The sequence below is a fragment of the Ixodes scapularis genome, unplaced genomic scaffold, assembly GCF_016920785.2.
Source record: "Ixodes scapularis isolate PalLabHiFi unplaced genomic scaffold, ASM1692078v2 PGA_scaffold2__306_contigs__length_199485367, whole genome shotgun sequence".
Classification (NCBI taxonomy): Eukaryota; Metazoa; Arthropoda; class Arachnida; order Ixodida; family Ixodidae; genus Ixodes; species Ixodes scapularis.
Window position 1 is genome coordinate 177684178 of NW_024609857.1, and position 12405 is coordinate 177696582.

At 45.0% G+C, this 12405-nt stretch overlaps 1 protein-coding gene across 1 annotated transcript in view; it reads right to left on the minus strand.

Moving 5' to 3' along the window:
- The window catches only part of LOC8042268 (dystroglycan), a 72469-nt gene that overhangs the window by 28206 nt on the left and 31858 nt on the right, over nucleotides 1-12405 (minus strand). Inside the window, exon 2 of the mRNA XM_029987922.3 lies at nucleotides 4642-4863. Within this exon, the coding sequence (XP_029843782.1) occupies nucleotides 4642-4833 (192 nt within the window). The 5' untranslated portion in view covers nucleotides 4834-4863. The remainder of the gene's footprint in view (nucleotides 1-4641; nucleotides 4864-12405) is intronic.

The following is a 12405-nucleotide window of genomic DNA, read 5'->3' on the forward strand; positions in this document are numbered from 1 at the left end:
ATCATTTTAGCAGTGGTGCTCGCGGCGGCTAAGGAGTCGAGTGGCACCAAGGGGAAAAAAAAAACTAATCAAACTGAAGCAATGCACGCCGCACAACGAACAACCATGCGAACCCTCCTCTTTCCCCCTCTGCATGCGCTCTCTCTCCCGCCTTTCACTGCAAAGTTGCAACAATACGTGCCATGTGACAGAGCCAAACCCATCGTGTGCAAAGTGCCGTAAAGTTTCTCGGAGGAAGCAGCCCCACATTGCTAGGGCCGACGCCAAAATGTCGAGAAACTGATTTTTCTTAATTAAACACCCGATGCTTTAGATTTTGACCATTTTGGTTAAATACATTCTCTGCTTTAGGAAACTTTTTTTATTATACCTGCAGCCAGGGACTCGAACTGTAACCATAACCAAAACCAAAAACCGTATAGGAACGACATTTTTTGCACTAACCAGAACCGGAACGAAATGGTTATTTGTAATTTATGAAAACCGTAACCGTAACCAAGAATGATTTACCAGTAACCGATATTAGCCAATATTAACCGAAAAATAAAAATATTAGTTTTTCTCAAGAATGATCTTGAGGAAGCATCTTGAAATGACATAGCGATGTTTCTTTTTATTTTTTGTCATATAGAATACAATGATTGCCGAATAGTGGGGGTAACATGTATGCTCGGGTGTCAAACCATATAATCCAAATAGATGTATGAGCAAGTGTTGGAGTTAGAAATGTGCGCAAATTTGACCAATTAAAAGTACTAAGACGTTTTTTAGTTCTTGTTATTGGGAATGTCCATTGTTGGATATCTGAAAGTATACTTTAAAAAGTTTATTAAAAAATGTATGTCTAGCATTTCAATAAAAAAAACTATTAAAGATTATTTAAAAAAATGGTTTCTAGGAATGAGTAACTGGTAACTGAAACCGTGAAAATTAAAACTGTAAGAAACGGAAATAAAACCGATCTCAACAAGAAATGGTAACCATAACCGAAACATTATGTTTTTCGGTTGAAACCCCTGCCTTTAGCTACAATTTGCATTCTTTCATTAAAAGTGGGCTTACGCCGTATTGAAAGTACAGAAACAGGAGCATGAAATAAACACTGGTTTATTATATCCAATATTTCGCAATAACTGCATTTGTTATAAGAGGATTAGACTGTACTAGCTCCAAGTGAACTCATGTACTCACAAATCAAAATTTAAAAAAAAAAAAAAAATTTATTGCAGGAAAATTATGTTCTTCAGTCTTTTTTTTTTTTTTTTTTTCTGAAGTCGTTTGCAGGCACTTTTGAAACACGTAAAAGTGCGCACATGTCGTCGCCAACATTGATCGAGCTCGCTACGCGCCGCAGCATGTCGACGTCAAGCTGTGTTTCAACCATCGGCAACGGTTGCTCAACGTTAGTTGCAACCTGGTAGCAATCTCTGCTACTTGACACCCCTTGCAATGCAGTCACTTCGTTTATGATTTCCTCAACAGTCCTTAATCCGCAAGTTGCAAAGGTGTCATCCACGATAATAAAATTGAAGGCCGATTCTCTAGCACGAAGTAGGTCCCAGTCCTCAATTGTCAAGTGTTATTCTGCTTACGTAAAAGCAGCCACTGTAGGATTTACAAAGCCACACTCGCGAAAGCGGTTTGATCACTACTAATCGCATGATCAACACTGATTCCGAATGTCGCTTCTCATGTTCACTTGAGTGATTGGGAGTTACTAAAACCCGTTTATCATGTGACAATAAAAATAAGCAGAAACCTGGAGTAGGAAAATGCGAGTTACTCCACAAGTGGAATTCGAATCACTTGACAATGCAGATTACTGCAGCAACGCTGGACGTGAGTACATTTTCGAATTTTGAAAAGCATCCACAGTTGTTGTGATTGCACGTTGCACATGTAGAAAGAATGGCGAGAAAAATTATGCAATAACGCGTGCTACAATTGTAAGAGCTGAGTGATGCCACCTTGAAGGATGTTTAAACATAGTGAATCATCGTTCGTATGTTCCATTGAGGCCGAGAAGGCATTCATTTCGCCAGTGATATTGAAAAATTTGTATCATACCAAAATTCGAATGAACCATGATCGTATCATCGAGATTCTACTGTATTTTCATTTTTTCGGAAAGTACCTCGCAGCATAACAGAAACATAAACGGCCAGCTGTGACTCGCAAAATAGTTCTATTCGACGGACGCGTCCCATTAACCTCTCGGCTCGAGACAACGTCAGCAAAAGTGTGCTAAAATGTATCCACGTGCTAAAAAGAAGGGCTGCCTAGAGATAACCCAGTAAGTATTCGTGATTACAAATACTAAAAATACATGTATTTTAGGACCAAGATACAGATACTGGGATACATTTGTCTTTTATTAGCAGGATATGACCGAGATACCTTTGTGAAATCGACAAGAAAGTATCTTGGAATATACCGTAATATCCCGAGAGGAAACGCACCTAAAATCAAAAGCAAACCGGGTGAATATAAGGAATGAACTAACTTTCAGTGTGTGATAAAAAGTTTGAACCAAATACTGTCCTCCCCAGTCACCAACGTTCGCTTTATCTCTTGCCTTGGCTAAGGAAAACCATTCTGCAATTAGTAGAAGTGGGCTATCTCTCAGTGTGAAAAATAGCAAATTATACCAAGAATAGAGGTGGGTTATCTTTCGAGGGTGGGGCATCTCTTGGATATTGCGTAAACAGATACGTCCAGAAATAAATTTTTTGACGAATAGCTGTAGGTGCAGAAGGTCTGCTGATCGAGGCAAAACTGATTGAAGGAATCAAAGAATTTATTCGTTCAGGATCGCTCTTTGGCTTGTTTGGAGAGAGGGTGGAGGTGGGCGGTCTCTATCTTCAGGTTCTGCTGATGAGTTGGGCCTCCTGGGGAGTACGCTTTCATGAGAAGTTTCCAAAAGTTCAGCAAATAAATGACCTGACTTTACAAATACATATCACTTCGTGAAAATCGAACGGACTCAGCGCTGAGAGCTTTCGTGCAGTTGGAACGGCTGGACGCACACAACCTCGGGAGTTTTCCCTTTCAAGTTCGGAGGCGTATGTGCCGCCCATCTCTTGCCGTGGAAACCTGTCGAGAAAGCGGAGGCAGCCATCTTTGATGCCTACGCGAATCCAATATTTATGTGTGCTGGCAGCAGCCCTCTCCCCCGGCAGTGCTAGATCACAGCAACGTCGACATCGTGCGTTCTGTCAAACACGGGGCTTCCAAACTGCTCGGAGAGGACTTCGCACTGAAGGCACGCTGTCTAATGCAAATGAGCAAAGTAGAACGTCCCCTAGTAAAGTACTTGGTTTTCGTCTCTTCCGAGGGCAAGTGTGGCGTCGGTGCAGTGCCTCGAGTTCTTTGTGCTCTTGAATTGCGAGGAGGCGCTTGTGGTAACCGAAGTAATCACGAGGGGAAGAGGCTTGTCAAAACCGTCAATCAGTCTATTGGCTGCTGCCTGAAGTTGTGACGTTGTACGTCAGCTGTGCTGTCTCTTGATGCATTCTGATCTTCCCCTCGACGCTGTGGGATCACTTGGGGAGCTACGCCTTGTTATTCGAGAGTTAGCCGTGCGCGCCAACGGTTGCCTGTTTGTGCAGGGTCCTGTGAGTCGCACTTGGTCCTCCTGTTAGCACTAGCGCTTCCACCTTCACCCATGGTGCCGAGCAAAGGCGTCTGGCTGCAGATAGCAAGGTCTGGGGTTTAATTCCCGCCAAGCCGCTCGGTAAATCTTGCTTGTTACAGTTAATTGCACCTAATTATGAGTCCATATGGTAAATATAACCAAGGATGTGTTTCCTTTGGATCTATACTCGTAGTCTACTATGGGCCGGGTATACTTTCTGTTGCCTTTGGCCTACACGTAACTCTTGTCCGTCACGCTCAAACGCGACACTTTTCGCATAAAAATCGATCCGGCCCATAAACACATTCCGGGTTAAAGCCCTAACCTTCCCAGGAAAATCATTGTCTCAAGGTTTATCTCGTGGTAGCCCGGAAAAGGGTCTCCACTGATACCAGAACAGGGACCAGGTATTCATGTCAAGAGCATGTTTCCTAAGGTTGGGAGATTCCATTCCCATGCCCTAAAGTTTAAGCCCCAACTTTTTGTTTAATATCGAAAATTCACAGCGAAACATACCGAATCTCTAAAGAAAAATAAACCCCCCAAAAAAAAGAACACCGATTCGAAGAAAATTATACCTCGAAAAGAGAAAACCCTAATTATACCGCAACAACTTAAATTTTTTAGGTTCTATTAGCGAAACTTTTCAAAATTCCTCTTACACGAAAGAATGTTACAAGTTCAACACATTAAGCGATGTTGCCTTGCCACTTAATAATACTAATAATTTGTACTTGTACAGCTACATTTTCGCAATGAGCAGCATGCGAAACTACGCGAAACGATTTTAAACCTTACGCGAGTTCACCTGCACCTGTCGAAACCTACGAAAAGATACCCAAAGGTGGCCTCCTTTTGCTGGTTTTGACAAAAATGTGACAGATTTGGCAAAAATAGCCCATGAGATCCCTTAGCAGAAGCTTCCCAGGTGAATATAAAGTTAGCTAGATACTTCGATTGCACAGCATGCTCTCAGAGCACCTAGCAGCACCTGGCAATGTCCCTACCTCAAAGCGGTGCTTGCCACCGCTGAAGGAGTCCCTGGGGATGGTGTAGTTGAAGAGGTGGCCCGCAGCCACCGTAGAGTCCGGCAGCCCAAACTGCCGCGTCACCGCCCGGCAGGGGTGGCAGCCCAGCACCACCAGCGCCAACGGCACTGCCAGCGCCCACGCCGGTCGGCCACCAGACCGCCTGCCCATGCCCGCTCTCTCCGCCACCCGTCCGCTTGTCTGCAAAGTTGGCACGCACAGTTATGAAGAGCACGGCTGGAGAGACATCGTCAAAGGGGGCTCTGGTACAGCTTTTAGTCGCTAATTTTCCCCAGAGTTGCTTCAACAGATTAATAGACACATCTGAACAAATAACCCGAACTAGAAGGCACAATAAATTTTTTGCGCAAAGTAATTTAGTTTGTTCTACCTGCGCTATATACTGAAAATGTGACGTCAAAAGTCGTGACAGGGGGGTGCAGCACACCTCGTTTCCGGCAGATTACAAGAAGTGCGATCGTGTGAAATAAATGCAGGACCAACTTGCGCCGGCGAAACGAAAAGAACAAAGTGCTAAATATTGTTTTTCAAACTGCCATCCTGACTTACAAGCCATACAACATGTAGCATCACCCTACAGGAGGGCGTGTGAAAATCTGAATGTTGGTTTTGGCACAACCCTCCTTTGCCATTTTCTCAATTAGCTATTTTGGGTTTAGAGATATTACATTGCATGCCAATAAAAGTAAAGTTTGGCCATTCCGATTATATGTTTTTAGCTTGGGGAGCACAGAAAACCGCCAAAGTTCCCCTTTAAGGACTACACGGACTACACATACAAGTTTCGTGTCTGATTGTCAAAGAAGCTGCAACAAAGTTCTGCATGCTCACCAGATACTCTAGCTACTACATCTTATAAGTCTTCAATACTTACTTGAATCAAAACATTCTTAAAGCTACGCGAAAGTAGTTCTGAAAACCCTCCTTTTATGGCACATGCCCTATCTATAAGCGTCTTAGAAAATTTAAAATTACAAGCATGCGTGGTCTTCCCATTTATTAAATGTGCAATGAGCCTCCTTCCTGAGAAATATGTCAGAAAAAAGGCCTTTCAGGATGTTTGGTCACATTTTTAATATAGAAAAACACGGATCACTATAGCAATTGTGGATATTATAGAACATGTTAAGCACATGGATTGAGTTACTGCCTGTGCCCTTATCTGTAGGCCATTGTAGGGTGCCACAAAGTAATTGCCACATGTAATGTGCATTGCCAGAGAAACCACATAAGTGGCTACTATGAAACCAACTCTCATTGCTATGGACACTCCAAGAAATGCATTTTTCGTATATATTGCCGCACACACAGGTGGTCAAACAGGCAGTGCGCTCGTGGCTTAACGGTTATTGCGCTTGCGTTCCACGCAGAAACCAGGATTCGATTCCTGGCCGCGGGGACGCATTTTTGTTGAATTGAACGTAATGTTCTGGTAAAAACGAGAACCGTGTTGCTTGTTCGAGGTCAGAATGTTCTACACGCCGAACCTTCTACGCCGATTATTCCAGAAGCCCACACGTGTACATAAGGGGCTCCGCGTGGCGAGCCGCAGCCAGTTTCCCCCCAGCGTTCGACTCTGCTGTCACGCCGACTTCAACGCTCGCAACGCTCTGCTTTCCTCTATTCCCTTTTTCTTATTTTTGGGCACAAGTTTGCCTCATTAAACGTTTCAGTTTCCCCAGTTATTCTTTGTTTCACCTTGTCAATCGTGACGATATAGCAGGGTTGGCCAGGCTGACCCGGCCTAAGAGCCGCAAACAAAACCACGAAACTTCTGAGAGCCGTGGGGGTGTGGGGGGGGACACACACTTTTGTCTAAAGCAATGAACGAAACTTGAACTACCTGCAATCTATCCGAGTCAAAAGTAGTCCAAATGTACATAAGGTAGCAGTAGCACTAGACTACCAAACCGCTAGCTGTGTTTTGATTTAAAACGCGTTCCATATCTCTTTTGGGGGAAGTGCTCGTGCAACCGGGAGGGTGGCAGGGAGGGGGGGGGGGGGGGGGGGTTACGGAAGGGAGTTGCGAGCCGCACTTCAACACACGAAGAGCCGCATGCGCCTCGCGAGCCGCAGCTTGGCCACTCCTGCAATATAGGGAACTAGGAATTTATTACTCAGCGAGTTCTTACAGTAGCTTGTATCAAAGAAGCATACGAGTCTGCACCCAACACATGTCTGGAGTGTTGCTTTTGTTCCAAGTTTAAAAAAAGCCCGCAGCTGTCGAGAAATAAAGAAATGTTGCCGAGGATTTGCTACAGCAAGTGAAGGTCACAAAACTTCAGGAGACCAACAACAATTTAATATCATTGTGAACCCTTAACAAAAATAACTTGAGGCAGCCAACAAACAACATTGTATTAATTTCTGCGGTGCTACTGAACTGACACAAGAGACAGTGCCCGCTAGTTTTGGTGCCCCCTCAGAACAAAGCGAAGCAGAGAAGGGGTGGGGAGCCACAATGATACTCGTCTTTGCTTATCAAGGTCTTCATTTTTCAAGGTAAAATACTCTTTCTCGTCTGTTGACCCCTGGACCGTCTTGGACGAGCCTAGCTCGTCAACATGGAGCTGTCCCGAAACTGTTCAGGATGAGTATAGCTGGTCTGCTTTCACCGGTTCACACCCTCAACCGTCTTGACTGAACCAGGCTCACTCACGGCTTAGTTTGCGGCTCTGCCAACAAATAACACCAATCTTCTTCTTTTTTTTTTTTTTTTTATTTTGTTTGTGGCTAGAAATTTGGTCTTGAAGGTAAAAAGTTTGATTTAGAAGGCAGAAATCTGAAGGTCAGAAATTCCCAAGAGCTTAAAACGATCAAGGGGTTGGGGGCGGGAGACATAAACCTAAATTTCAAATATTTTTTTAAAAAACTAATTTTTCAATTTTGAGGTTTTTGGTTTTAGAAATGAATAATACACCCTAGCACTAAATTTGATAACCATATGCCAAATAGTTAAGTTAATAAAATATTTTTAACAGATTGTGAGGCGGTACAAAGTAAAGGAGTGCAATGTATGAACGCAGGTTTGTCAATTCCACTTTTTGCTGCAAACTTTATACGAAGGAATCTTTTGTTCGAAGGTAAAAGTATTCTGACACCACAATCAAGATGTTTCTGAACTGAAATTTACTGGAGAATTGGACTATCTACTTTATTTTGTTTTAATTTGAACTCCTGATTGATAAAAACAAAAAAATATGATTTCAATTGATGTCATAACTCTTACTGAAATATTTACATTTGAGTTATAAAACACTAGATAGCCCAAAGTCCCACATCTCCAACTTTATATTTAAGCAGTCAAAATGGTGCTTAATAGTTGCATTTCCATATCATAGATTTCTTAAAGGGACCATGAAATGATTTTAAAATCGAGTTTCATCCACCGCACGTCGTAAAAGGTGTGAAAAGAAACACAAAAACACAAAAATAGGGAGCCCAAAAAAATTATTTGCTATAGAACTTTTAAAAGAAAACTGGACTCTTTTGCGCCTTCCTTCCTTCGCCTGTTCACTACGATGCATACGCAGAATCGGTGCACGTCAGCCGAATCCACATCGCCTATTGGGTAAGAGCCTACCTCACCAGCACCGCGATCGTAAACAATAAATAGCTGGCGAATGTTTCCTAAAAGTTTTGTTAAATAATATTCAGATCCACATTTTGTAGCATAATTAGAGATGTGTGGCGAAAATTGCCAAATTTGATAATGCTGAGAGCCAAGCGCCATCTATCGTGTGGTAAACGAAGCAACTACTGCGCGTGCGCAGTAGGGCCAGAGGAGTGCAACTTCCTATACCGCCCATGGAACGCAAATTGGAAAACCCTGGGAGGCCGCAGCGCCATTTGAATCCCCTGGTATCTGGTGGCTGTACTAAAATCAACATGGCGGCACAGCGAAACCAAAACCGAAACTGCACGGCAGCGCCATTGTGTTTGGATGGATGGGCGGTAGCTTGCGCCACCTAGAGTTAAAAATATATATATTGTAGCTTTTTTTTTTTTTTTTTTTTGCCCGGTGTGCGCGTTGCTTTGCTAGGCTTCTGCTGCTTTGCGGCTGGTTTTCGCATTTCAATGCTGGTTAATTTGCGTTGAAACGCACACAAGCCAGCACTGAAAAGCGAGACCAGCAGCAAAGCAGCAGAAACCTAGCAAAGCAACGAAAGTGACACATACACAAAAAATATGCAATGCTTGTCCTTTTGCGTTCATTTTTATTCAACAGACAGTAGAACATACAGACGAAATTTCTCACTGTTTTGCACACGAGAAACAAAGAAATGAACAACAAAACAGGATAAAACGTTAAGGTTACGTGCGACGAAGGTGATGATATGCGTCCTTGCAAATTTGATTATATAAGTAAGCATATAAGTAAAGACCGACGACGGTGTCTTAATTGCAACTAAAGGAAACTAACAATGAGTACCAAGAAAAACAGCTCAGCTCTTTGGTATTGAGTCTTCATCGAGAACCTGCCCATTCGTTTTTAATATTATCACTTAAATTTAGGAGTGAGTCACTGCTAAACGAAACGGGAAACCAGAGCGGATCGCTCTATCGCTCATCCTCAGTTAATCGAAAAATATTTAGGCTCATATTTTCACTCCTCGCGAGCAGACGCGTGAATCGCTGACAACAGTGCCAAATAAACAGCTCGCAGCAAAAAGTTTGCCATCTGTTAAAGTGAGCATATGTGCTCGATCTTGAAATGAAAAAGTCTACACAGAAGTCTCCAGTAATTTGACAATGACATATTTCTCGCGGCGAGTGAAGAGCAATCCTGAACAACGATAGGATTTGGTTTTGTGATTGGAAACCATAGTAGCTATTGCCAAAATCAAACAATTAATACTCACTACCACTGCGACAGTTAGGTTTTGTTGCAAACATCTAATCAGAAACTTAAGCAAGAGAAGACCAAAAGCGTACCGCACGTCCATTGGAACTCGAAACCATTGATATCCCGGCTTTCGGCAGTCATTGTTTCCCCACTTGGCACATCAGGTGGTGTGTTGATGACGAAAATCCATGCTTGACCACATTACACCATCAAGTTCCCACGAAAAAGAAAAGATAGCCGCGCGCGCACGAACGCGGGACGAATCTCGCGCCGCGACGCACTCCCAGAAGCGAAACAGATCGCCGGCTCGCGTCCCTCGCGCGTTCTAACGGTCCACCGACTTCCCGTCGCCAGCGGCCGGCGCATCTCGAGGCAAGGGGCGCGGGTTCGGAGAGAGAGAAAGCGCGCCCAGACACGTTGAAAGAGGAAAAGAGAAATTTACAATAACTAGCTTCAAAGCCATTCACACCTTCAAAACAACTTCACCTTTATTTCGCATCATTAGATATATGAATCAATTTTATTTAAAATGAAATAACAAGTGCCAACAGCCGCTGGGAGCGCGGCAATCGGAAGCACTTCGCCGGACCGGACAAACGTCATAAGTATACGCGGCGGGACGGAAGTAGCCGAGAGCTTCACCCCACTGGTAGGGCAGGGCCGCCAGTTACTTGGGTGACGGCGACCGACGAACATTTATTTTCTTTGTTTTCCTTCCTCTCAAAACTCTGACTGACTGAACGTTTATTTTTCTACGTGTTCTTCCCGCGCGTGCCGACTTCAAGCAGCAAGAAAACAGTACTTAAAACAGACCACGACGAACAAGAACGCTGGATTCACCGACTCCGACGAAGCGTATAGGCCTAGCAGGCATTCCGACTCGGCGCTGCGTTGCTTCGTCGCAAGACCGTCTGCCTACGACCGGCTGGCGTGCTAAATGGAATATGCCCGCGCGACCCTTGTGGACCCTTCCCGTATTATAGTTTGATCACTGACCTCAATTCTAGATTAAGAGGTGAGGAGGTCAATCTCTTCCCCTTGTTTTCCGAGGCAGCGTTGACGAACACTCGTCGAAAAGGGACTCTCGTCGATTCTATCTTCTTGTTTTGTGTGATATAGAGCTGAAATAAACGCCGTATGGATTGCCTTCGTAACACGGTATGTACACTTTGTTATTGGTATGCCATTTTTATTCTGACAGACGGCACGTCACTGTCGACCCCGGTCCAACCTTTCTTTGCCGAGTGTCGCGTCAGTATCGAGTTGCAATCGTAAAAGAACGGTCCCGAAGCGCTTACCAACAGCGCGAATACAAGACTTCCATCAAGCGCGCGCGTCCGCTCCGAGTGTAAACAGGTATTTACGTGGCTCTTGCTGACACTCGTAGTTCAAACGTATCTTTTTTAACGTCGGCTCCCTCCTGCATCTCCGAGGCCGCGAAAAACGCCATCTACGTCGCTTTGCAAACGACTGACACGGGCCGGCCCTTCTGCCAACAATGACGGGGTGGTGACAAGACTCGCTGCACTTCCCAACAGGCATACCGGCGTATGGGACTAGTCCCATGCTGTCGCTGTAGCGCAACATATCTCATTGAATTTCGCTCAGCGGCGATGAGAGGCGCCGATTCAGGAAATACGTCGGTGACATCAGCGCAGTAAAACCTACCGGCGCACCCCAACTCGTTGCCGCTAACACTCCCATTCTCCTACTGCCGAGAGAACTTCCGGTTCCGGAAACGGTCTACGTCACGGCTCCTTTTGCGGTCAGTTGGAGAGAATGAAAAAGTCGATATTTCAATAATTTTTTGTGTAAAAGTTAATAAACCGAGACGAAAACGGATGCCTGTTCGGCATTCAGTGAACATTGACGGTTTAATGTAAAAGTTATCTGGAAAAAGTAAAAAGGTCATTTCATGGTCCCTTTAATGAAGAGTGACACGTCTTCTTATGCAGGTATGTAAAGTTGTCCTAGATTGCTGAAAGTCTGTACAGTACACCCACATCTGACGTTAAATCTCCCCTGCAAATTTCATTCTGGTCACTTTCTGGTCACTTGGGCAGCTCAGAAGCTCGATCTCTAGCCCAGTGTGCCCCTATAATTAAAAAAGCAAAAGGGCATATATATGTACTCAACTATGCATTGATTTCTCGTTAATCACACAAACAATGCAGAAGCATTGGGCAACTCTGACACTGCAAGGCAATCTGGTACTCGGAATAGCACCTAAATACTGCCACGACAGCCAAAGACCAAAGACTTCCTTGCGACCACTAGGGAGCCCTGTTCGACCCTTGCACATCCTCGGAAAAGGAAAAAAAGGAGGAGGAGGAGGAGGAGGAGGGAACAGGAGCCTTTGACCCTGATTAACCAAGCTCCACCGACCCCCGTGAACCCAGTATAAAAGGCTCTGCCGTGAACGACCCGAAGATCACGATGTGGCTCATCGGCGGCCGCGCCCGCACAAGAATAGTGCCTGTTGCGGAGGGTGGATCGCTGCTGCCGTTAACAAGGCCGTAACGCCGGCATCGCTACGTCACTCACTGGAGGCCTGCATACGGGCCTCCGGATTGGACCCGAGTGCTGCGTCAGCGCTCGGCTGAAACTCGCGTCTTCGCCGGTTGGTGACGAGTCTCGGCCACGCGATGACGCAACACTAGTGCCCAATCCGCGCCCGTCTCCGACTTCTTTAGATGACGTAAGAAAACACGGCCTTCCGGCCTGGCTATCGGAGGCCTCCGGTGGATGATGTGGAAGATCCAGCAGTGCGGCCTCGACGACGGCTCTTGGCGGCATTCGCCCGCGGCCCGTCCCCGCCGGAGGGCGATGCAGATCAACGGCCGCAGCCGTTCTCCCTCTTCCGGTCGCCGACGCGG